Genomic DNA, 23,343 nt, shown 5'->3' with positions numbered 1-23,343 from the left:
CCTGATTCTTAAGTTAGTTTTCTTAATGCTTTGTGCTCCGTCCAAGTAACTAACATGACATGGTGATCTGGCCTAAACCTCCCACCCTACCCCACCCAAGGTTTATGGCTCCTGTCATTTGTCCAGTCATAAGACTCCCTGATAAGAAATCTTCCTGGAGAAGAAATCTGCTGGCTTTTCCCTAAAATACTCATATTTATTCTGTAGATGTAGCCAAAGTAGAAACAAAGGAAAAGCATTTTTTTTAGAACAGAGTGAGAAGCAATACAATCAGGCTGAGAGACAGATAGACTTTCGTTCACCTTATCTCAGCACAACAGAACACGGGTGCACCGTTAATGTTTTACTTTAATCTCTTTTACAAGGAATGCGTGATATTCCCGCTGTGCATGTAAAGCAACAAATCCCAGAGCAAAGTTCCCACTCAATTCAAGAGCAACTGTTGTTCAAAGCAATGATGCTGACTGTTGCTGTGAGAGCTCTTGAGTTGACTTTGTTCATGAAGGCAACGCTGACGTCCAGTTTATCTGTAGTCTTTGATCACGTTTTTTTAGCTTGTGTTTTTTTTGTCGATCCCAGTTGCCAGCAGTTCCTCGCTGTGCGCAATTAAAATAGTCACGTTATGTCAAGTTAGTTACTCGTAGTAATACTGTCAGGCAGCAGCCATAGCCACATCCCTGCTGTCTCTTTGTCCGTCCCTCTTGAACAGCCTCAGTAGGTCCTGCCTGAACTTTTCAGACATCAGCACATAAAGAATAGGGTTCATCACTGTAGAGGAGGTTGCCATAAAGCGTGCAAACACAGCAAAGGGGCCATAACGTGGTGAGGCTCCAGTGGCTCCTGTGCCTTTATCTGCCAGTAAGGCCAGTGTCATGCCGTAGGACGGCAGCCAGCACAGGGTGAAAGCCAGCACCAGCATAGCCGACGTTTGAGTCACTTTGCTTTGGTAACGCTCCACCTGGGGGGCTCTTCCAGCGTGCCGACTCCTCCATAGGAACATGTAGATGCTGCCATATGCCACTGCTATGGTAACTAGTGGTAGAAAGAAGGCCACAAAGAAATGAGACAGTCCATAGATCAGCTGGTCATGGTGGGTCTGGAAAGCAAAGCATGCAAGCCCGTCAATGGCTTTTTGTGGGGTTCCTACAGAGCGAAAGACTAGCTGTGGAACAGCAAGGCAGCAGGCTGGGACCCAGACCAGTATGGCAGCTACAGAGACTCGGCGAGTAGTGAGAAGGGAATATGCTCTGGCAGGCTTCACCACAGTCAGATAGCGACACACAGCCAGTGTGGCCAGAGTAAAGATGCTGGTTGAAGAGCAGGCTGATCCCAGGAAGCCCAGCAGACGACACATGAAGTCACCAAATGGCCAGTGCTGCATGGCTATAGCAGCTGTGTGGAAGGGAAGCATGGAGAGCAAAAGCAGGTCTGAAACGCTCAGAGCCAGAAGCAGGATGTCTGTCCCCATACCCATCACAGAGTTTTGGGGAGACTGTCCAATACGTCCCACCCCTCTCCTCCATCGCTTACATAAGATTACTATCACTATGGTGTGTCCGCTAACTCCCAGCACCAGAATTAGTGAATCTAGTATTGGGACTAGAACCTGTTCCACATTGTCCAGTCCAGGGTCACTGCTACTGTTACCCAACAGATCCTCTGAGCTTGTAGAGTTCAGCAGCAGCATTGTGTCTTCAGTTTTGTTGGGTCAGTTTGTTCAATCTGGTCATAAAACTCCTGATCATAAATGTAGGAATGATTAAGGACATTCCAGTAGCAGTGTTCTCAGAAATGACCACGCACAGATTTACAGTTCAAAGTTTAACATGAATCACCTCAGACTGAATCATGTTAAATACATAAACACATATGACTGTGCTGACTGTATAAAAGTGTACAGTTAAAGCTGCTTCCTCTCGATCTGTTCCACCTCTTATTGGCTTGGTATTGTAGAGGGGAACAAAGTGAGATCAGGCCCCTCCACTGAAGTCAAGACACACCTGATTTCTGAGCTGCTTGCCATTCTTCTGGTTGAACTCCTGTTAAGGGCAAGCGGGTGTTGAGAGGTGAATGCTGTAGATTGTGTGAGTTCAGAGCAGGCAGCTACTCCACATGGCATTCGCCTTCCACAATCAGTATTCCTCATATATCCAGGAAAGGGACTTCCAGAGAAAACCGCAACAGTGGAAAGGATAGTAGATAGTTTGACAGGAAGACAGGATGAAACCAAGTAAGCGGTAGGTGAACTCTGGACTGATTATGATAGAGCAGGACGTGGATGGGCTGTCCAACTCTCTGTGGGAGGGCCTATTGAGGCCCAACATATTTTTTTTTCCCATGCTCTATTTAGTTTCTTCCCATTTTGTGGAAAGGCCTCTGCATTGTCTCGACGTGCATTTGCAGCACAGCCTGCACAAAAACCTGCACTGATACAAAAAATAAACAAAGAGCGACACAGTGAGATAGTGTTTGCCTTCAGAATCGGGGTAATTATTGACTCCCGGCCTGATGGCAAACACTACACTGCTATCATACCTACTGTAGATAAACGGCCATAAAATCACTGTCAGCAGAGCTCAAGACCTGTATATTCAGCTTGCCTGTATTGGCACAAGCAGCGCGTGAAAATGTACAGAATCTTTGGTAGCCCTAGATCAACAGTAATGTGATTTGAGCAGACAGTGGTGGCAGTTTGTGATTTAAAATTCATTAACACCGCTAAAGAAAGAGGAAATGGGGGTGAATAGATTTCACGGCGCTCTCTATCGATTGTTAGGGTGTTGATTTATGAGTGCGAGAAGCGGGGGACAGTTGCCTTGCGTGTTGCGATGCTCCGCTTGATTTTCAGTCGCTTTGCTTCTCTCAGAGTCCCATAGCGTGCGCTGGACGCGCGATGATTCACGTCTGCGGTGTCGCACTGGAGATATTGAGGTGTAGTGTGAACTGTCCCACCTGGTGGTAAACCTCACCGTTGCTTTGGCCTGACATCTGATGGGATGAGATCATATCCAGTCCTAAGAAAAGGCTGCTTTAATCATTAGACCTGCACTGTTCCATTGCAGCAGCTGCATAAGTAGGTGACTATTACTTATTATTTGGAGCGGTCTCTGACTCCATGAAGCACAAGTTACAGTATTTGTTTGTGTCTGCGTCGCGTGTTTTCTCAATACCGGTGCAGCTGTTCTCCATCTGATGTTGCAGAACTTTGTGTTCCTCCATCTCTGCTGACTTTTGGCTGTCCTCTGGCCTCCTTTCAGCCGTGAAGCTCCCAACTTCTTATTAATTTTAAGGCTGGGAAAGCAGAAAAAAATGACCTCTTGCTTCTCATCTCTTGATGAGGCAGTCCAGTGGAAAGTAATATGCTAGCTGGTAACCGTTATTGTGACCTTTATCCTCCACTATTTGCTGGATAAAAGCCTTGAATCACACAGTGTTCTTAGTCATTAATACTAAGCTGTCATGCCCAGAGCCCTGACTCCGGGTTGCCACACAGCAGTCTGCCAGCTCTGAGCTGCTGCCAAACGGTCTACACTTGGCCTTTTAACACAACCCCGTAGCTGACGTGCTTCTTTTTCTTCTCCCTTTTTCCTCTTCTATCTACTCCGTCCCCCACCTCTGGTCGTTGCCTTCTCTTACTGTCTGTGTGCTCTTCTCTCGATTCCTTCATGCTTTTTCAGATGTGGGCTCGGTGGAGGGGTTGGCATACCATAGAGCCTGGGATATGTTGTACTGGACGAGCTACACTACCTCGACTATTACCCGCCACACTGTGGACCAGAGCCGCTGGGGTGCCGTTGACCGGCATACAGTGGTCACCATGTCAGGAGACGACCACCCGAGGGCCTTCGTTCTCGACGAGTGTCAGAGGTAAGAACTGATTCAGTTGTTCATCGCCGATTTGCAGGCCATTCTGCTCACGCCAGTTCATTACACCTGTTTGCATCACTGATTATTATGTTGTTTTTCCACAGCCTGATGTTTTGGACCAACTGGAACGAGCAGTCTCCCAGTATCATGCGCGCCACTCTGACTGGCTCCAACGTCCTTGTGATCATTGGCACGGACATCCGAACCCCCAACGGCCTGGCCATAGACCACCGTGCTGAAAAGCTTTATTTTTCCGACGCCACACTGGACAAGATTGAACGCTGCGAGTATGATGGCAGTAGGCGCTACGTGAGTGACAAAAACACTAAAAATATTTCTAATGCTGCATGGCTGAGCAATGTGACTGTTTAAATAGCAACCGTCAGCTTTTTACTCTTTCACTGGTTTGATAGAAAAAGACTGGGGTTCTCATGACTGTGGTTTTGTTTCCCCCTGCAGGTCGTGCTGAAGAATGAACCGGTCCATCCATTTGGCCTGGCGGTGTATGGAGACTACATCTTTTGGACCGACTGGGTGAGGAGGGCTGTGCTCCGGGCTGAGAAATACACCGGGGCAGATATGAAGGTCCTGCGTGCTGATATTCCTCAACAGCCGATGGGTATTGTCGCGGTGGCCAATGACACTAACAGCTGTAAGTCTTTGCACCAAATGAGGAAATTCAATGTAAAATTAGGGGGATTTTTCATCACAGTCCTCTGTCGTAAGACTACGACTGCTGGACTGTTTCATGTAAATGTGTGAAGCAAATCAATCTTACATAAAGCCTGTAAACCAAACATTGGTTGAGTTGAGCCGGTAAAACATTCAACATCTTTTTCACATTTATGATAAGTGAAGGAATCCTGAATTTTTCTCCTATTTTTTTTATTTTTATTCCTCTCTGCATTTATCATTGTTCGTATCTTTTTATTTCAATCAAGTCAAGCATTTTTCCACTCTACCGTATCTTTTCCCTCGAGTTCCCTTATTCAGTAAACAGTTTTGCACCAATACCCGCAGCACCGATGCAAGCCGTGAGCCCGCTGTAACAGCCGCAAATCCTATTTAGATAGAGTCACATTGTGCATTCAGCTGAGGCAGAGCCATTGCCGGGTTCACCCAGGTGTTTCTGTCTGCTCGTGATGTGTGTTCGCCTGTGTGTCAGGAGATTGGATGCGAGATCAGAAATTCTCAGGTTTGTGTGCTAACTGTCCTCCTGTTTGCACAGGTGAATTCTCCATGTGTCGTGTTAACAACGGGGGATGTCAGGACCTGTGTTTGCTGACCTCTGAGGGAAGGGTCAACTGCAGCTGTCGGGGCGACAGGAAGCTATTCGAAGACAACACTTGCATAGGTAATTCAAGAATAGGACACGCTTATATGGAGGAAATGTTTATACGCAGGAAACAAAACGAGAACAAAAATCAGACACATTTACTCCATAAGTAAACAGAAACACTAAATCAGATCAGTGTGCCTTTAAAACACAACATCCTCGAGATAAATTTGTACACTGATTTTCAAGGTACCTAGCAAACAGGTTGCTCCCATCTTCTTGGAGGACTCATCACACTTCTTCCGTGGATTTAGGCTGTCTTCATCTAATCTTGATAACTGAAGAGAAGGGGGCTGGTCGGGGACTGTCTTTGGTAGAACTTGTTATTGTTTTTGCTGAAGATGGATATTAGAAACTCTTGGCTGAGTGTTTGAGGCCGCGCACTGCCGAATGAGCTGAGACTGAGCAGCATTACTGTAGATGTGTCCCAGATGGTACTGTTGCGTGGTGATGCTGGTGATGATGAGCAGAACAGAACTTGATGTGATAAAGTAACAAGCAAAGACAGATATCGGCTCTGTGCCTGCTCTGATTGTCTTGGGTTAGGCGACTCTTCCTAAGTCCCTATTTCTCTCTTTTTGCCTGTCAGCCCTCAACACGACATGTAACAGCATTGATGAGTTTGAGTGTGGAAATGGAGACTGCGTTAACTACACCCTGACTTGTGATGGCATGGCTCACTGCAAGGACAAGTCTGATGAGAAGCAGTCATACTGCGGTGAGTGGAACCTTTTTTTGCGCGTCAAAACACTATCAGCCGTGTTTTTTCTTGTTGGATTTTGTAGTTAGAATCCATCCTGTCTGGTTTTCAGCCAACCGCGTCTGCAAGAAGGGCTACAGACGCTGTGTGAATGGCCGCTGTGTGGGTCACAGCTCCTGGTGCAACGGGCAGGATGACTGTGGAGACAGCTCAGATGAGCTCTTCTGTAACAGTGAGTCTGCTTTTCCAATTAATCAAACATTTTTGCATTCGCATTTCTTAAAATATTGCTCTCACTAACCGCCGCCTCTCCTCTCGCCAGCCACGCTGTGCTCAGCCGATCAGTTCCAATGCAAAGACGGAAGCTGCATCTCCAACTCCAGCAAGTGCAACCAGAAAGTGGACTGCGAGGACGCTAGTGATGAGATGAACTGCAGTAAGTTAAGATGATCGGATTTGTTCTTAAAAATTAAATGTTGACATTTTTGCTACTCTGAGGCGGTGGTAAAAATGTTTTGCTTCTCTCTTTGTTAAGCCGCCACAGACTGTTCCAGTTATTTCCATCTGGGAGTGAAGGGAGTGACATTTCAGAAGTGCGAGTTCACCACACTCTGCTATGCACCTTCTTGGCAGTGTGACGGTGCCAACGACTGTGGAGACTTCTCAGATGAAAGAAATTGCCCTGGTATTTTAATTACATCTGACAGCTAAATCTACTTGGATTGAGTTTTTTTGTTTGTTGTTAGAGTAGAAAGAACTATTTGGATTATGCCACAGGGAACAGGGAAAAACGATGAATGTTTTCATCCATTAAATTGTGTTTTGGGAGGTAATTCTCCTTGAAAAACACAGCAAAGTAAATGTAATTTGTTTTTCCTCTCTTCATGCTGGATTAACTCTTTGATGTTTCCTTTTCAAACTAACCTCTTTTCTGCTGCTCTGCCAGGGAGCGGGAAAACAAAGTGTCCGACGCCCTTCTTCGCCTGCCCCAGCGGACGTTGCATCCCTATGAGCTGGACCTGTGATAAGGAGAACGACTGTGAGAACGGTGCGGACGAGGCTCATTGTGGTAAGTTCGTATACGCTGTACAGGACAACAGACCGTTGCTTTGTTTCAATGTCTTTGCTTTGCACTTTACGCGTTCTCACTTCTCCTTTAGACAAGTTCTGCTCAGCCACCCAGTTTGAGTGTGGGAACCACCGCTGCATTCCTAACCGCTGGGTTTGTGATGGAGCGGATGACTGCGGGGACAGCAGTGACGAGGACAGCAAGTGCAGTAAGTGCTGAAGGCATATTTAGACATGGACAAACACTGAACTCCTAAAGTTGAGTGAATATTGCAACAGTTTTTAACCTGCAGCACTGATTAAAAGTATGAGTCACCCCTAATTTCAGTATACTGTGAACTTTCATAGTCAGTAAGATTTTCTTGCAATTTTTAGTGTTCTTGATCAACAGATCTCCAGGCTTTCAGTTATTTTCAGTTGAGTTCTTGTACCTGAACATTTTCTGAGAATTTCTTTTTGTTTGTTAAGCCACATGACTTGATTTGACTCATGCGTCAAAGTTAAGCATAAAAAGGCACCTAACTCAAGGTATGGATCAGTCTACACATAACAAACAACTTGGCAAAGAACCAATAAGTTGTATCCAAGGAAACTGGAAAAGCAGAGTACAAATGCAGAAGAGGCATTGAGTATCTACAGCAGATGAACAATATCTGAAATCCATGTCCTTAAGAAATAAGAAGAAATCCAGACATAGGAGCTGAGATAGAAAAACACACAATGGAACACTGTTAGTCATGGATTGGCGTCTCCAAAGCTCGGACCTCAAAATGATTTAAACAGTGTGCGACAATCTTTACAGAGAAAGCAACAAAAAGCAGCCATCATCCAAAGAAGAGCTTTGAATGTCCTTCGAGAAGCCTGGAGAACTGAATTGTACCACATGTTTGCATGTGGTACAAAATATAAGGAAATGATGGGTGGTCTTCTGCGCACTAAACAATATGAGTTTAATAAGTGCAAAACATTAGGCTGTGTACAAAAAATGTGATTTTTTTTTTTTTTATATTAAAATAACCATTAATAGACATTCCAATCAGTCACCTCTTTCTATTACAGAGACTAAAACCTGCAGTCCAGAGACGTTCCAATGCCCCGAATCACACAGGTGTATTCCTAAACGCTGGATGTGTGACGGAGATAAAGACTGTCCTGATGGAGCTGACGAGAGCATGAAAGCTGGCTGCTGTGAGTGCAAGCTGAGGGCTGAGTTTGATCAAGATAAATAGATTTTAATAACTCTCATAGACTAAGGAATATCTGTCAGTTTTAATGATCTCACTTGTGCGCCAATTATTTCTGCGCCTCAGACTTCAACAACACATGCAGCAGCAATGAGTTCATGTGCCAGAACCGACAGTGTATACCCAAGCACTTTGTGTGTGACCATGACAACGACTGCAGCGATGGCTCAGACGAGTCCCAGGAGTGCGGTGAGTGGAGCCGTGACCTGTGATTTGAAACACTCTCCCTCCTCCTGAGTGTGTGGTTTTGTTTTTTTTTTGGTTTTTTTTTGAAGTAGCATTTACCGTTTGTCGCTACAGAGTATCCGACGTGTGGACCGAACGAGTTCCGCTGTGCGAACGGACGCTGTCTCATTAAAAATTCATGGGAGTGTGATGGAGACTTCGACTGTCATGACCACTCAGATGAAGCTCCAAAAAATCCCCGGTGCACTGGCCCAGGTTAGACACACAGAGTCTCTCCAGGAGTACTTTATTTATTCAGTTCATGTATTCAGTATATTTATTGAATTAGTGTGATTACAGGACATGTAAAATTCATTTTTAACCACTGAACTTGCAAAAAAAACTCCAAAATAAAAATAAAGGGACAATAATATTATAGCATATATAAAGGAGATTCCAGGAAAGAAAGGGAACAAGGAGAAGTCACAGTCTTTATATTATAATTAAATACTGTATGCTAACAAGCCTAAAAGAGAATAAGACTCCACTATCTTTATCTTTTTGGCAATTGTAATCCGCTCTCAGCGTTTGCGACTGAAATTAATCCTGAGGCTTTTATATCAGCTACGCCGGCTGACATTTTCTCTTCATTTGTTTCTCATTTCATTGCTTCACTTTGCGGAACAGAGAAGAAGTGCAACGACACCGCGTACATCTGCAATAATGGAAACTGCGTGAACGAGACGTTGCTCTGCGACCATAAAGACGACTGTGGCGACGGCTCTGATGAGCTCAACTGCTTCATTAACGAGTGCCTGAACAGCAAACTGAGTGGCTGCTCCCAGCTCTGTGAAGACCTGAAAATAGGGTTTAAGGTAAGTGAACAGCATGAAATTAGGACTTGAGTTCTTAAGTAATGGATGTGTAAAAAAAAAAAAATATTGCACGGACTGCTGCTTTACCTGCTCTGTGCTTTGCTCCCCCACAGTGCAGATGCCATCCCGGCTTTCATCTGAAAGATGACAGGAAGACTTGTATTGACATAGATGAATGCACGACCACTTACCCGTGCACGCAGCGGTGCATCAACACGCACGGCAGCTTCCACTGTCTGTGTGTGGAGGGTTTCCAGCTTAGCCCCGAGAACCCCACAATATGCAAATCCACTTCTGGTAAGAAATGTGACAGATTATTAGCATTCAGGGATGTGTTTAAGGGAAAGCCTCTCATAATTTGTCATATCCTCTCTTCACTCCTTGCAGATGAAGAACCCTTCCTCATCTTTGCCAACCGCTATTACCTGAGAAAGCTCAACTTGGACGGCTCTAACTACACCTTAATCAAACAGGTGAGCCCTGCAGGTTCAGTCCTGCTGATGTGATTGGAAAGTGCTGGAGTTTATCTACACAACAGACTAATGCAGTTCCCATGCCTTGACAGGGCTTGAACAATGCTGTCGCTCTAGACTTCGACTACCGCCAGCAGATGATTTATTGGACAGATGTGACCACCCAGGGCAGCATGATTCGACGCATGCACATCAATGGCAGCAATGTTCAGGTCAGCATAGAAGCGTCTTGGCAGAGGAAGAGAAATAAAATGTGCTGCTAATAAATGCTAGAAATGTAAACTATATTCAAAATGATGAATGTGTTCGTGTGTGTGTGTACATTGGATGTGCAGTGAAAGCCAAAGACACGCATTCATTTTCAGAAAATAAAAACTGCCTGTTCATTTGTCAGGTTCTTCACCGCACATCACTCAGCAACCCAGACGGGCTGGCAGTCGACTGGGTGGGAGGAAACCTGTACTGGTGTGATAAAGGACGGGATACTATTGAGGTGTCGAAGCTGAATGGAGCTTATCGAACAGTTCTGGTCAACAACGGCTTGAGGGAGCCTCGCGCTCTGGCTGTGGATGTACGCTACGGGTAAGAGTGACACTGCAAAATGTTCCTAAAGTGCTAACAGAGAGGGGTTTTTTTTCTTTTTCTTATTGGAAGAAGAATTTTTAGGTTTCTGTTTGAAGTGAAGGGCTCACTTTACCAATATCTGTTGTAGTCAATAACCTACATCTGTAGGTTACATGAGGTGAAATGAACATGAGACTCTAAATCAGTTTTTCTCAAACAGGGTAATAATACCTCTTGTGGTGCTTTGGAGAACTGCAGGCAGAATAAGATTTATTTTCAAAAATGTTTTGTACAATTCCTACAATTAGTAACATTTAAAAAAATGTAAGCTTGATAAAGCTCGCTTACTAGATTCATGTGTGTTCCATCCTGATCTTGTTTGACGAAACTCCTGTAGAGCACTTTGTCACTGGTCTCTTGCCTTAAAAAGCACAATTTTAATACATTTCTCTTTCTTACTCTCTAGTAAGATAGTCTTCCTGTTTTCAGTGAAAATTTGTATCTAGTTTAACCGGTCAGCTGCTGTAAAAGCTCACAGAAATGTTTTCCATCTTTTTAGTTGTGAATTTTAATCCATAGAAATGAAGTATTTTTCAGTGTCTTCAGACATTAACCATTTTTGATGGTCAGCGCATAATTGTCAGACAAAATATCAAAGGTTGACAAAATAAGAAGGTTCAATGTCTAGGACATCTTGAACCTTGTAAATGTTAAATTCAGATTTGCTATTAATCAGGAAACCTTATAAATATCCTTCACAGGTACTTGTACTGGTCTGACTGGGGTGACAACCCCCACATAGGGAGGATTGGGATGGATGGCAGCAACAGGAGCGTCATTGTGGAGGATAAGATCACCTGGCCCAATGGTCTAACTCTGGACTTTATTAATGACCGCATTTACTGGGCTGACGCTCGGGAGGACTACATTGCGTTTGCTAGCCTGGATGGAACAAGCAGACATATAGGTAACGTATACATAAACGCACAAGAGCAACTTCAGGTGTTGATTTTGTGGCTAAATTCTCCGTCTTTATGCTTGCATGTTGTAGTTCTGGCCCAGGATATTCCCCACATCTTTGCCATGACTTTATTTGAGGAGTACATCTACTGGACAGACTGGGAAACAAAGTCCATCAACAGAGCTCACAAGACTCTGGGGACCAACAAGACCATGCTGATCAGCACCTTACACAGACCCATGGACATCCACATTTACCACCCATATCGCCAACCTGATGGTAGGACAAAGATACCCGTCATTAACAACCACATGTTAATCTTCATCTGTGCTCTGGTTCTGTCTGATTTGCTCTGTGTTCTCCTTGTTAACATGTCTCTCCTCTTCAGTGGAAGGCCACCCGTGCCAGACAAACAATGGAGGCTGCAGTAACCTGTGCTTGCTCTCTCCTGGAGGCGGTTACAAGTGCGCTTGCCCCACCAACTTTTACCTAGCAGCCGATGGCAAACACTGCTTGTCCAACTGCACCGCCAGTCAGGTAAAAGCATATCTGCCTGTATTAAAACATGATGACACATCACAATACCAGATATTTAAAAAATCATCTGTTTTTCTTCTTTTCCTTCAGTTTGTTTGTAAAAACGACAAATGCATCCCATTCTGGTGGAAGTGTGACACTGAAGATGACTGTGGTGACCACTCAGATGAGCCCGCAGACTGCCGTGAGTGATCAGACCGTAGCAGTCGTGACACATTACTGCTGTAGGCTGACGTTTTGATTATGCTGGTTAATGATGCGCCACGTATTCTCCCTGTAGCTGAGTTTAGGTGCAGACCAGGCCAGTTCCAGTGTGGTACGGGCATCTGTACTAACCCGGCCTACATCTGTGACGGAGACAATGACTGCCAGGATAACTCTGATGAAGCCAACTGCGGTACAAACACCTACACATATCTAGAAAGTCTAAATTAGAACTGACAGTCTTTATCCCATGTAATCACTATTTATTGTATTTGTTTGGGGTTTTTTCAGACATCCACGTGTGCCTGCCAAGTCAGTTTAAATGTTCCCACCCCAGTCGATGTATCCCTGGCATCTTCCGCTGCAATGGGCAGGACAACTGTGGAGACGGAGAGGATGAGAAAGACTGCCGTAAGTCATTAGTTCCTCTGCTATTTTCTTAGTGTCTCCCTTTCCTGTTCACTACGGTGTGACTGCCTTTTTATCTTAAACACTTGTAGCAAATTTGTCCCCAGAGGATGAACCAATCTGATTGCAGAGAGGCCATAACCGTCCTTCTTTTGTCTCACTTAGGCCACTATACTATTAAGCAGATGGGAAATTGCTAAACGCTGTGTCCCTCCCCGGAGGATCTCTGTCCTTTTTGACCTTTCCTTTAGCAACGAAGCCCTTGGGCCAAATTATGTTGCATAATGTAATTGGGATGGCATTTGCTAAGGACATTTCATTTTCCCTAGAGAGAGATTACATGAACTGTTCAGTTGTAGTATCCAGAGGTCGAAATTAGCATTTTAGCACCTTTATAGCAGCATCTCCATGTTTGCAGTTTGAAGGAGCCGGTAGCAGAACCCAAACACTGCAGCTTTTTAACATGTGAATTCTTCAAATGGAGAGCAGCTTGTCTTTATGTAGTGTGATGAAGTAAATGGGCCCATCTGTTTGCCTCATATGCAGCGGAGGTAACGTGCGCCCCCAACCAGTTCCAGTGTACCATCACGAAGCGCTGCATCCCACGGGTGTGGGTGTGTGACAGGGACAACGACTGCGTGGATGGATCTGATGAGCCTGCCAACTGCAGTAAGACATCTTTCTTTTTATTACAACACCAAAACAATTGCTCTGCTTATGAAGAGCATCTCCTCTGCATCGAAATGAAATGGCTCAGTAATAGAATCTCACCAATTATACTAATGAGACGCTGTGAATGTCAGCACCAGAGGAAATCTGGATGTGGAGAATATTGCGCTGGAGTTTAAAAGAGAAATTTAAAACTACGGAGTGAAACAGAGCTGCATCTAGACTTTTATCATGTCGTCGTTCACCCTTTTATTGTCGAGTTTGAAGCTGATTAAAACCCAGGCAATTCTTTTTACAGCATCAGTAAAGGAGGCATGACCTGTTTATCCGTTAGGAGGGAGTAAGCCTGTAAAGTCCCATATCTACTTTTGAGGGTCTAATCCAGTCAGTATCCTCTGTTGCAGCTCAGATGACATGCGGTGTGGATGAGTTCCGCTGCAAGGACTCGGGCCGCTGCATCCCGGCACGATGGAAGTGTGACGGAGAGGATGACTGCGGGGACGCGTCGGATGAACCCAAGGAGGAGTGTGGTAAGAAAAGAGTTTTGGAAGGTGAATAAAGATAAAAGATGCTGGCGATGAGGGGAAACTTGTGCTAAATATGTATTTTGTACAGATGAGCGGACGTGTGAGCCTTACCAGTTCCGCTGTAAAAACAACCGCTGCGTGCCTGGCCGCTGGCAATGCGACTACGACAATGATTGCGGTGATAACTCAGACGAAGACAAGTGTGGTAGGTCACCCCAGCTTTTCTTACTTTTGGATGGGACGGCGCCCACTAACACTCTCACCCACCCTCGACGCACAGTGATTTGTAATATAATTGTTAAGTAATCTGTTCCATTAGAGTGGGTTTTAGTGGTGAGCAGGGTTTCGCTTGTCACTCTGCGTTTGTGTCTTATATTTATACACGCATGGTTGAGATTTAATTTGTTTTTAAGTTCGATGGCTTTACGGCCATTTGCACATCTCACGTTCACATCATCTCATGTCTGTTTTGCATTTCACACTGGCCAGTTGCTGTGAGCCAGAGGTAGGTGTTATCACCAGTTACCCAGCCCTTTGTGTGCCCCCGGCTTTTCTTTTAGTCCTGCCAGTATTTTTTTCCATTTTATTTGTTTATTTTTAAATCCCCGTAGCTCTTTTAGCTCCCGTGTTACACATGCCCGATTCTGTACCCACCGAGCCAACCCTGTGATATGAACTATCTGACTTATTTTATCCACGTACGTCCGGCTCTCAACAGAGCTTCTTGTGTTGTTTTTTTTCAGTCTGCTCTATTCCCGCCTTTTCTCTTCTATTTTCCTTTCCTTACACCTCTCCTTGCTCCTTGCTTCGACTCTCCTTGCTCCTTAATCATGCTCACACCCATTCTGAGCGCTTGTCCCTGTGTCCTCAGTGCCTCGCCAGTGCTCCGAGAGCGAGTTTTCCTGCACAAACGGGCGTTGCATTGCAGGGCGCTGGAAGTGTGACGGGGACCACGACTGCGCTGATGGCTCAGATGAGGTATCGCTCACATTTTAACTTCTGATGGAACTTTTTGGTTTAAAATCTGACGTGCTATAATGAAAGCAATTCATTTTTTTTTCTTTTCAGAATGGCTGTGATGTGAAATGTGACAGAGATCAGTTCCAATGTAAAAACGGCCACTGCATTCCCCTCCGCTGGCGCTGTGATGAAGATCCCGATTGCATGGATGGCAGTGACGAAGAGAGCTGTGACAGTGGCGGTAAGAAGCATGCGTCATCGTACCACCACTGGATATTTCTAACAAAGCTAATTCTTAAAATATCAGCATCTAAGACCGATGATGACTGAGCGCTCGCCGCTTTGTTTCAGCTGGTAGACACTGCCCCCAGGATGAGTTCCAGTGCAACAACACCCTTTGTAAACCACTGGGCTGGACGTGTGATGGTGAGGATGACTGTGGAGACAACTCTGATGAGAACCCAGAACAGTGTGGTGAGAACCAGTGCATTCCTCACATTGCTAGAATTACAGAAGACCATTTGATAGCCTGCTCTTATAGAGGTTTTCCTGTTCCTTAATGCTTTTTCTCCTTTGGTCCTTCAGTTAAATTCCAGTGTCCACCCACAAGACAGTTCCGGTGCCATAACGACCGTGTCTGTCTACCTGTATCAAAACGGTGCGATGGTGTGAACAACTGTGGGGACAACAGTGACGAACTCAACTGCTGTAAGTGTGCTTTTTTGAAAATGAGTATTTATTATTGGATTGATAAGGAGGGCAGGGTTTTAGTAACATACTGTAACGTCAGATAAAAGCTGCGTATTGTTTTGCAATTGGATGTAAGACTTTTGTTATGGTTAATTTTTCACATGTAACATGTTAAAAATAACTTCTCTGTGACCCTTGTTCTCTTCCAAAAGGGAGTACCTCCAAACCAGCGTGCCAAAAGGACGAGTTCGGGTGCTCCAACGGCCGTTGCATCAGCTCAGTTCTGCGCTGCAACTACTTCAACGACTGTGAGGACTATGGCTCTGATGAAGTCAACTGCAGTAAGAAAGGTATGTTGGGCCACAGTGAATTTGTCACATTGGCAGTGTTCACCCTCTGACCGCCTGCTGCCCGTTTCCTTGCCCGCAGACACAGTGCTGAATGACTGTCACAGTAATAGGACGGTGTGTGGAGACGGAGATGAAGCTCACTGCGTGGTCAACGGCACAGACTCTTTCTGCTCCTGCAAACCTGGCTTCACATCCAGTGGACGTAACAGATGTCAAGGTACCCTGGCTTCATTTTTCATGTGTCTTTTTACAACTCTAAGGCGTTTTGTATTTGCGTTGTGTGTCATGTGGCTTTTGGGGTGTTTCACAGACAAGAACGAGTGCAAGGAGTTCGGAGTGTGTTCCCACATCTGCAACAACACTAAGGGTTCCTACAAGTGCAGCTGCCACAAGTACTTCAGCAGAATCAATGACACATGCAAAGCTGATAGTAAGTACTTCTAACCTAATCCAGCAATGTTTTGGGTTCGTTTGTTGTTTTGATTGACAAGCAAGGTTGCTGGTTCAATTCCAGCCAGAGACACAAATCCCATTTGGGGTTGCATCAGGAAATGTAAAACTGCCACATCAAATATGCAGAGTTACTCGCTGTGGCGACCCCTTGTGGCAAGGGAGAAGCAGAAAGTAGCTTCTATTTATACACTGTACATTCTTTGTGTTTATTTCAATGCCTTCCTATACCAGAACTCACTTTGCTCTTCATCCCCAGCTCAGAGACAAGTCCTCTACATCGCTGATGACAATGAAATCCGCAGCCTGGACCCTTCCATGCCAAACTGGCACTATGAGCAGATCTTCCAGGGTGATGCCAACGTGCGCATTGATGCCATGGACCTGCACGTGAAGACGAATCGCATTTACTGGACCAACTGGCACACGGGACGCATTTCTTCCTACGATTTGCCTTCTTCCTCCTCGTCCCCCAACAGCAACAACAACCGCGACCGACGCCAGAGTGACTCCAGGATCACCAGCCTTGAGGTAACTTTGTGTTTCTTGTGTGTTCTTGCTGCGTGCTTACAGAAATCTGATCTACCATAAACAAAGAAAGAATATTTGTCCAGTTTTATAGATTCTTGTTGCAGTTTCAATTTCTTGTTTGTTTTCAGATTCCTGATCTGAAAATGCCCCGGGGCATCGCTGTGGACTGGGTGGCAGGAAACTTGTACTGGACTGACTCTGGTAGAGATGTGATCGAGGTGGCCCAGATAAGTGGAGGACGCCACCGCAAAACCCTGATCTCAGGCATGATTGATGAGCCTCATGCAATTGTAGTTGACCCCCAGAGAGGGTAAGTGGTTTGTGGGAGGCGTAATATGCAGTCATATCGGAGAAAGGAGTTTGAAGAATGCACACTGTGTTTTAATTGTGTTGACATCAGAGAAATTACTTTTCATTCATTAGGAAAATGTACTGGGCCGACTGGGGCAACCACCCCAAGATTGAAACAGCTGCTATGGATGGAACCATGAGAGAGACTCTGGTTGAAGAAAACATTCAATGGCCAACCGGTAAACCACACAGCTATACAAAAGCAACACTTTCTTTTCATCTTGCCTGCAGTTAGTATAAAGTTTGAGTATTTCCTCTTTTAAACTTTCTCTAATTTACTGTGTGTGCATAGGCCTGGCGGTGGACTACTTTAACGAGCGTCTGTACTGGGCTGACGCTAAACTCTCAGTGATTTGCAGCGTGAAGCTGAACGGCAGTGACGCCATCGTGGCTGTAAACAGCATTAAAAACAGTTGCGTGGCATCTATTTGCATTCTACAGCTCTTCTTGTAATCACTTCTGATCGATCCGTCTTTATTAGTCAGGAATCCGTTCCAATTACACCTTTGTTTCCACTCAGAGCTCCATCAGCCCTTCAGCATCGATGTGTTTGAGGACCACATCTATGGCGTCACCTACATCAACAATTACGTCTTCCGGGTGAACAAATTTGGCAAAGGCCCCATCGAGAACCTGACAACCGGAATAAATCACGCCACAGATATCGCCCTGTATCACCGTTACAAACAACCTGAAAGTGAGTGTGAGGAAAAAAGAAAAGAGCAAAAGTTCAAACAGCAGCAGCAGTGTTTAATCAGTTAGTGCACTGAAGCAGCTGTCGCCCCCATTTTTAATTCTTGTTCTCACGCTCTCTTTCTATCAGTGACTAATCCCTGCGACAGGAAGAAATGCGAGTGGCTGTGCCTGCTAAGCCCCAGCGGACCTGTGTGCACTTGTCCCAACGGACGTACGCTGGACAACGGCACATGTGTAGAGCTTCCTACTCCCACGCTGTCTCCTATCTGTGAGTCCACAGACAGAAAGTACACACTCGCACACACAGAATGTACGCAGGCACTGCCTTGTATATGTATGTATATGCATGCTACTGAAGGATTTTGTCGCCTACAGCTCCTCCTAGCGGTCCCTGCTTAATCCAGTGTATGAACGGCGGCAGCTGTTTCCTAAATGCCCACAAGCAGCCCAAGTGCCGCTGCCAGCCTAATTATGGAGGAGATCGATGCGAGATTGACCAATGCAGGGACTACTGCAAGAATGGAGGCACATGCACACCTTCCCCTACAGGTTAGATATGAAAACGTAGCTTACTTTGCTATATTTATAATATATTGCAGTTAACAGCTGGGTTAAAATATTGCTTTATAGGCTACCTTCATGGTTCTGTTGGCCCAGTAAAATATTGCACACTTTTCTCCATTCCCCACCCATCCTTCCCTTCATTTCTATTCATGTATCTGTCCTCCCACAGGCTCTCCTACCTGTCGTTGCCTGACAGGCTTTACAGGACCAAATTGTAACCTGCACACTTGTGAGAATTACTGCCGGAATAAAGGCAATTGTACGGTCAGCGCTGGAAACCAGCCAACTTGTAACTGCCCCTCTGGCTTCCTTGGCGACCAGTGCCAGTACAGTGAGTGTTTGCGTTGTCTGTGTGACACGACAAGTTTCAAACTGTTAAAATTGAAATAAAGAAAAAGAACAGTTGAAATGAGCCTTTATGATGTGGCCAGGAATTAATGCACCTACGTGCTTATTTGTGTGCGCCCGTGTGTGCAGGAACCTGCGAAGCCCATTGTCTGAACGCAGGAACGTGTCTGGAGAGCGAAAGCGGCACCAAACTGTGCCGCTGCCAGCCCCAGTACACCGGTAGCACATGTGAGATTGACAGGTGTCACTACTGTCGGGATGGCGAGTGCATCCGCAGCAATACTTTGACATCGGTGGTGAACTTCACCTGTCGGTAAGAGCACTTATAATTTGCCTCAGATTAACGGAAAAGAAACATAAATGCGTGAAGCTGTCACATTTTGCTCAATTTCTTTCTTTCCATAGCTGCACAGATGGCAGAGTCCAGCCCAGCTGTTACACGTGCGATACGAACGAGTACTGTGCAAATGGCCAGTGCTCTATAGACTCCAATACTCGCCTTCCAAAGTGCATGTGAGGAGTGCATTCATTCATATTTGTTGTCTATCAGTCTTGGTTAAATCCTTTGCATTGTTTCATAGTGTGCATGAATATTTCTGTTTGCATATATCTCTGTCATTATAATACTGCATAGATTACATATTTTTTATTGTGTCATCTTGTATTGGTGTCTGTGTTCGTGTGTAGATGTTCACCTGGCTGGGAAGGGCATCGCTGTGAGTCTGTGGCCAGTAGTGATGCTTCAGGTTCAGGCGGACGTGAGTCAGCTCTTCCACTGTGACGTTGATAACAGAGGTTTCTTGAGTTTTGTTTGATGAGGCTGTTTGTTTTTAATTCTTTGTGTCCAGGCACAGTCTCCATACTGATTGCAGTGCTGATGCTGTTGCTGCTGATCCTCCTGGCTGCAGGAGCGTTGTTCTGGTACAGGAGAAGGATGAGAGGGTGAGTAACACGACATTCAAAACTTTGGTTTACTTTGACCTCTTCTTTTTGTTTTTTTGTTTCCTTTTTTCTTCCCCCTTTTCTTCCTCCTTTCCGTTCTTCGATCTGCACTTTTACCCTCCTCCTCTGTAATGACATCTCTTCTGCTCCTCAGGTCTAGCCGGCCCGGAAAAACCGGCTCCAGACGCTTGCGGTAACGGCTGCCAGGGTTACACTTTTCTCTCCATGCCCTCTTTCAGTTCTTCATTCTGATGCTCTCTCTTTCCCTGCCTCTCCCTTAACCATGAGTTCCTGTGCTGTGTTTGGTCCTTAGTGTTGTGCCATTTTTTTCTGATGGTCATTGAGGCTGTAGGTCATCCCGCTCCTACAGTGTCCGTCCTGTGTAGTTATTCTCTTTCAAAGCAGGGCTCCAGGGCAGATCTATTGAAAAGATTAAATGAATAGATCTGTCTGTGTGTTAGCCAGTGCTGTAGGTCTTTCATATTGTTGTCCATCATATTGTGCCATAATGTACTGTGTTGTGGTTTGAGCTGTGGTAGTGTCTCTTGTAGCGAGACATGGAGAGTCCAGTAGCATTGTTCCAAGCTCTGACTGGAAAATGCAACTTCCCAAAATCCAGCATTTACTTAGCCATGGATACTTCATTCGTATTTTAGAGGAATGATTGTGGATTTATTGGGGGTCTGGGAAGATATCCAGGTCCAGTATGTCTGGATCTGACATTACCTCCTGTACATGAATGCTGGGTTTGTGTTGGTCCTTGTGCTGTGGCTTAGCCTGGATGGTGGTGAGAGCCATGCAATGCCTCTCCCCTCCCGTCGTAATGTGGCTGTGTCCCTGCTTGCACTCTTCAGGCAGCTCTACTCTTGAACAAAAGATGAAATTATGACTGCTCTCCTTGTCATTTTGTATAGGGCCAAGGGCTTCCAGCACCAAAGGATGACCAATGGGGCAATGAATGTTGAGATTGGAAACCCTGCTTACAAGATCTATGAGGGCGAACCTGATGACGATGCTGGGGAGCTGCTAGATGCAGACTTCACTCTGGACCCAGACAAGGTAGAGAAAAATATAGACGTGTGCAAAACTTCAGTCACTCTTCATTTCTTTATAGTGTTCTTGCAAGTTGCCAGACTATTATAATGCAGTTTTTATTTAAAAAAAAAAAGTCCTGAGTAATAGGTTAATAGTTAGTATTTTCAGTCCAGTCCTTGTACCTGACTATTTTCAGAGGGATGCTTTCTTGTTTGTTAAGCCACTTAACACCAACCTATTAATCATTGAAGGGTTTAAAAAAGGTGCGTAACTCAAGTGATGAAGCAGTTTTCTGTTTACACATAACAAGCAACTTAGCAAAGAAGCAGTTTTATCTTTAGCCACTTTGTTATTTGCAGACTGTCGCAAACATCATCATCAGACAGCACAGACAAGCTTAAAATAGTATTGTTGCACCAACAAGGCAATTCCCAAAAAATCTATTAGCCCAAAAAATTGGCATCTCTCAGCATGATGTGCAGTGTGTCCTTAAAAACACTTGATGAACAGCAGGTCATGTAATTAAGAAACAAGAAAGGTTCAGCAAAGACCTGACACAGGACCTGAGAGATGCAGGTGAAGCGATTAATCCAAATTTTCAGTTTTTTGATTCAAATTGTCATCAGTGTGTATGGAAGCGAGCTTTGAATGTCCTACAAGAAGAAGAAGCTTGCCTAAGAGAGTTCTTGGTATGTTGAAGAATAAAGCTGGTTATACTGCATTTCCATGTATGTTTGCACAATAAATCCAGCATCTATTCCACATTTATCTTGCAAAATATAAAAAAAAATTGGAATGACTGAAGACTTTTGCACAGCACTGTATATTCGTGATGCTAAACTTCAGTGTTTTAAACATGATGTGATGGATCATTTTTCTTCCTTCCAGCCCACTAACTTCACCAACCCAGTTTATGCCACTCTGTATATGGGAGCTCACAACAGCCGCAACTCTCTGGCCAGCACAGATGAGAAGAAGGAGTTGCTATCCCGTGGAGATGAGGAGCCCCTTGTGGACCCACTGGCATAGACCTTGGTGCCGGATCACGCTATTCCAAACACCCCCCCCCATTCTTGCCTTTTAAAGAAAAATTGAACAAAAAAAAAATCAATAAAAAGTGTGAGAGAAAATTGATAAACCATGTGAACACTGTATAAAATGTACAAAAATGAAGGACTACTTTTGTATGTGATTGCAGTATTATATTTTGTTCTTTTGAGATTCCTCTGGTCAAAAACAAATAACATTTTCTATGAGAGATTTTTAATTTCCACTTCGTCCCTTACCCTTTACCTAAATAGCCACTACCTCTGTGCAAAATGAAATGGAAACATGGAAATCATAAGAAAAAAAAAAAGAAATGCTATCATTGGAGCAATTTTAATTTTTTATTTTTGTATGAATTGTATAGAAAAGACAAAAACATTGTTCCATTTCACCAGTGCCAACTGTCTGTTGTTTGTGTCAACTTTGAGCGGGAAAAGGCAAAAACTCAAAGTTTTTGAAATCGGTACATTTGTCATCTTGTCGAGCTTCTTGGCAAGAATGTGTGAGACAGATTTGTGATAGCACCGTTTGTGTATAGCACATGTAAAATGTCAATACCAGATGGCAACTACAGTATTTCCACGTATTTTTCTTTCTTTCTCAGAGAACAATGTTCATAAAATGATTGTGTGGTCTTCCTTGCACAGAATATCACATTTTACGGTATAGTGTATACTGTAGGCTTTATACCTTAAGATGTAAAGAAAATGTTTGTTTTTATCACTTTGTGTAACAGCTGGAGCTGATGTGTTGCTGTGGAGAAAGGATAAAGAGGCTTGTTAGTGCGTGATTGTGCAGTTATATGAAGAACGTGGAAGGTGGTTATGGGTTAAACATTCCAGGCAGAGTGATGGATGGAGATTACGGATGTAAAGCAATAGATGGGGTGATACTTTAATGGGTGGGTAGCTGGCTGTGTGTACATGCCCAGAAAACAGCTGGCTAACAATGGCGGGGGCTTTTTTGATAGAAGACTTATAGATAGTGTCATGTTTGCACTATTTAGCGTCTGTTTTCTGGTCTTCCTGTAGAGGCTGCAATTATGGTCAAATGTAAGGAAGGAAAGATTTCTTTTCTATGTGTGTTCTGCTTCTCCAGTCCTGGTTTTTGTTCTGTAAAGACCAGGTAGCATCCATCTGGCTTTGTGAGTAAATTTGCCTTCAGAGGATCAAAGTCTGTATGTTCACAGTTGTGTAATGACTCTGTCTTAAGTGCATTATTTTCATTTGATCCTTAGCGTTTCTCTGTTTTCTTTCTTCAGCCCTTCCCCATCTCTTCTCTGTGCCCTGCTGCTGCTAATGCTACCATTCTGGTTGCTCTGACACGTCCTTACGCTCAGCCTCTGTCCCAAAATGCTGCTTCTGTCAAAAATGTGTCAGCCATATCTTAATGCATGTGAAAAGTAACACAAGTCTTCAGTGTAACTACAATAACAAGTTTTTATTTTGCTTACCTGTCAAGCCAGTGTTATTTTATGCCGTCGTGTATGTTTTGTCTCTAATTGAGAGAGAAGTACAATCATTTTACCGAAAGGACATTTTTGCTAAATCATATGTGCATTTCCAGACTTTTGTTTTGATTAGTCCTTGGTTTTTTTAAAATGAAAAATGACACATAGCTTTTATAGTACACAATGCATGGAGGCGCAGACTTTCTTCTGAAAAGAGAATAATGTTTAATTTTTGCTGGAGTACTTTACAAACTAAATAACAGATATTGTTATAAATAAAATTTTAAAAATTGTACAGAAAACAAGCCACAGTGTTCTGTGTTTTGTTCAC

At 44.3% G+C, this 23,343-nt stretch overlaps 2 protein-coding genes across 5 annotated transcripts in view; one reads left to right on the top strand and one right to left on the bottom strand.

Annotated features, from left to right (window-relative positions):
• LOC102313955 (low-density lipoprotein receptor-related protein 1) overlaps nt 1-23,315 on the top strand; it is a 96,247-nt gene extending 72,932 nt beyond the window's left edge. For 2 of the 4 annotated variants that reach the window (XM_042222091.1, XM_042222089.1), the window contains 49 exons: nt 3,678-3,867; nt 3,972-4,176; nt 4,327-4,519; nt 5,096-5,221; nt 5,793-5,921; nt 6,016-6,135; nt 6,226-6,339; nt 6,439-6,588; nt 6,850-6,972; nt 7,064-7,180; nt 8,031-8,159; nt 8,282-8,404; nt 8,516-8,656; nt 9,068-9,255; nt 9,369-9,552; nt 9,643-9,728; nt 9,821-9,940; nt 10,123-10,310; nt 11,054-11,259; nt 11,344-11,532; nt 11,642-11,790; nt 11,881-11,974; nt 12,071-12,187; nt 12,286-12,405; nt 12,949-13,071; nt 13,476-13,601; nt 13,687-13,803; nt 14,470-14,576; nt 14,667-14,799; nt 14,910-15,032; nt 15,144-15,266; nt 15,461-15,598; nt 15,678-15,815; nt 15,909-16,028; nt 16,308-16,579; nt 16,708-16,889; nt 17,003-17,109; nt 17,223-17,342; nt 17,451-17,627; nt 17,754-17,894; nt 18,002-18,175; nt 18,360-18,521; nt 18,668-18,851; nt 18,944-19,051; nt 19,226-19,296; nt 19,387-19,480; nt 19,635-19,673; nt 20,395-20,539; nt 21,404-23,315. In XM_042222091.1, coding sequence (XP_042078025.1) covers nt 3,678-3,867; nt 3,972-4,176; nt 4,327-4,519; nt 5,096-5,221; nt 5,793-5,921; nt 6,016-6,135; nt 6,226-6,339; nt 6,439-6,588; nt 6,850-6,972; nt 7,064-7,180; nt 8,031-8,159; nt 8,282-8,404; nt 8,516-8,656; nt 9,068-9,255; nt 9,369-9,552; nt 9,643-9,728; nt 9,821-9,940; nt 10,123-10,310; nt 11,054-11,259; nt 11,344-11,532; nt 11,642-11,790; nt 11,881-11,974; nt 12,071-12,187; nt 12,286-12,405; nt 12,949-13,071; nt 13,476-13,601; nt 13,687-13,803; nt 14,470-14,576; nt 14,667-14,799; nt 14,910-15,032; nt 15,144-15,266; nt 15,461-15,598; nt 15,678-15,815; nt 15,909-16,028; nt 16,308-16,579; nt 16,708-16,889; nt 17,003-17,109; nt 17,223-17,342; nt 17,451-17,627; nt 17,754-17,894; nt 18,002-18,175; nt 18,360-18,521; nt 18,668-18,851; nt 18,944-19,051; nt 19,226-19,296; nt 19,387-19,480; nt 19,635-19,673; nt 20,395-20,539; nt 21,404-21,544 — 6,866 coding nt within the window. In that variant the 3' untranslated portion in view covers nt 21,545-23,315. The remainder of the gene's footprint in view (nt 1-3,677; nt 3,868-3,971; nt 4,177-4,326; nt 4,520-5,095; nt 5,222-5,792; nt 5,922-6,015; nt 6,136-6,225; nt 6,340-6,438; nt 6,589-6,849; nt 6,973-7,063; nt 7,181-8,030; nt 8,160-8,281; nt 8,405-8,515; nt 8,657-9,067; nt 9,256-9,368; nt 9,553-9,642; nt 9,729-9,820; nt 9,941-10,122; nt 10,311-11,053; nt 11,260-11,343; nt 11,533-11,641; nt 11,791-11,880; nt 11,975-12,070; nt 12,188-12,285; nt 12,406-12,948; nt 13,072-13,475; nt 13,602-13,686; nt 13,804-14,469; nt 14,577-14,666; nt 14,800-14,909; nt 15,033-15,143; nt 15,267-15,460; nt 15,599-15,677; nt 15,816-15,908; nt 16,029-16,307; nt 16,580-16,707; nt 16,890-17,002; nt 17,110-17,222; nt 17,343-17,450; nt 17,628-17,753; nt 17,895-18,001; nt 18,176-18,359; nt 18,522-18,667; nt 18,852-18,943; nt 19,052-19,225; nt 19,297-19,386; nt 19,481-19,634; nt 19,674-20,394; nt 20,540-21,403) is intronic. The other 2 variants (XM_042222092.1, XM_042222090.1) reach the window with 1 other exon arrangement.
• LOC121814743 (delta-type opioid receptor) lies at nt 102-2,654 on the bottom strand. The gene has a single exon (XM_042222109.1). The coding sequence runs from the start codon at nt 1,685-1,687 to the stop codon at nt 653-655; it is 1,035 nt and encodes a 344-aa protein (XP_042078043.1). The 5' UTR covers nt 1,688-2,654; the 3' UTR covers nt 102-652.
• Nucleotides 23,316-23,343: the final 28 nt, after the last annotated feature.

This window comes from Haplochromis burtoni, unplaced genomic scaffold, assembly GCF_018398535.1.
Source record: "Haplochromis burtoni strain Fernald_Lab_line unplaced genomic scaffold, NCSU_Asbu1 Contig_79, whole genome shotgun sequence".
Taxonomy (NCBI): Eukaryota; Metazoa; Chordata; class Actinopteri; order Cichliformes; family Cichlidae; genus Haplochromis; species Haplochromis burtoni.
Note: the sequence above shows the minus strand (reverse complement) of the source record. Positions and strands in the feature narration are given on the sequence as shown.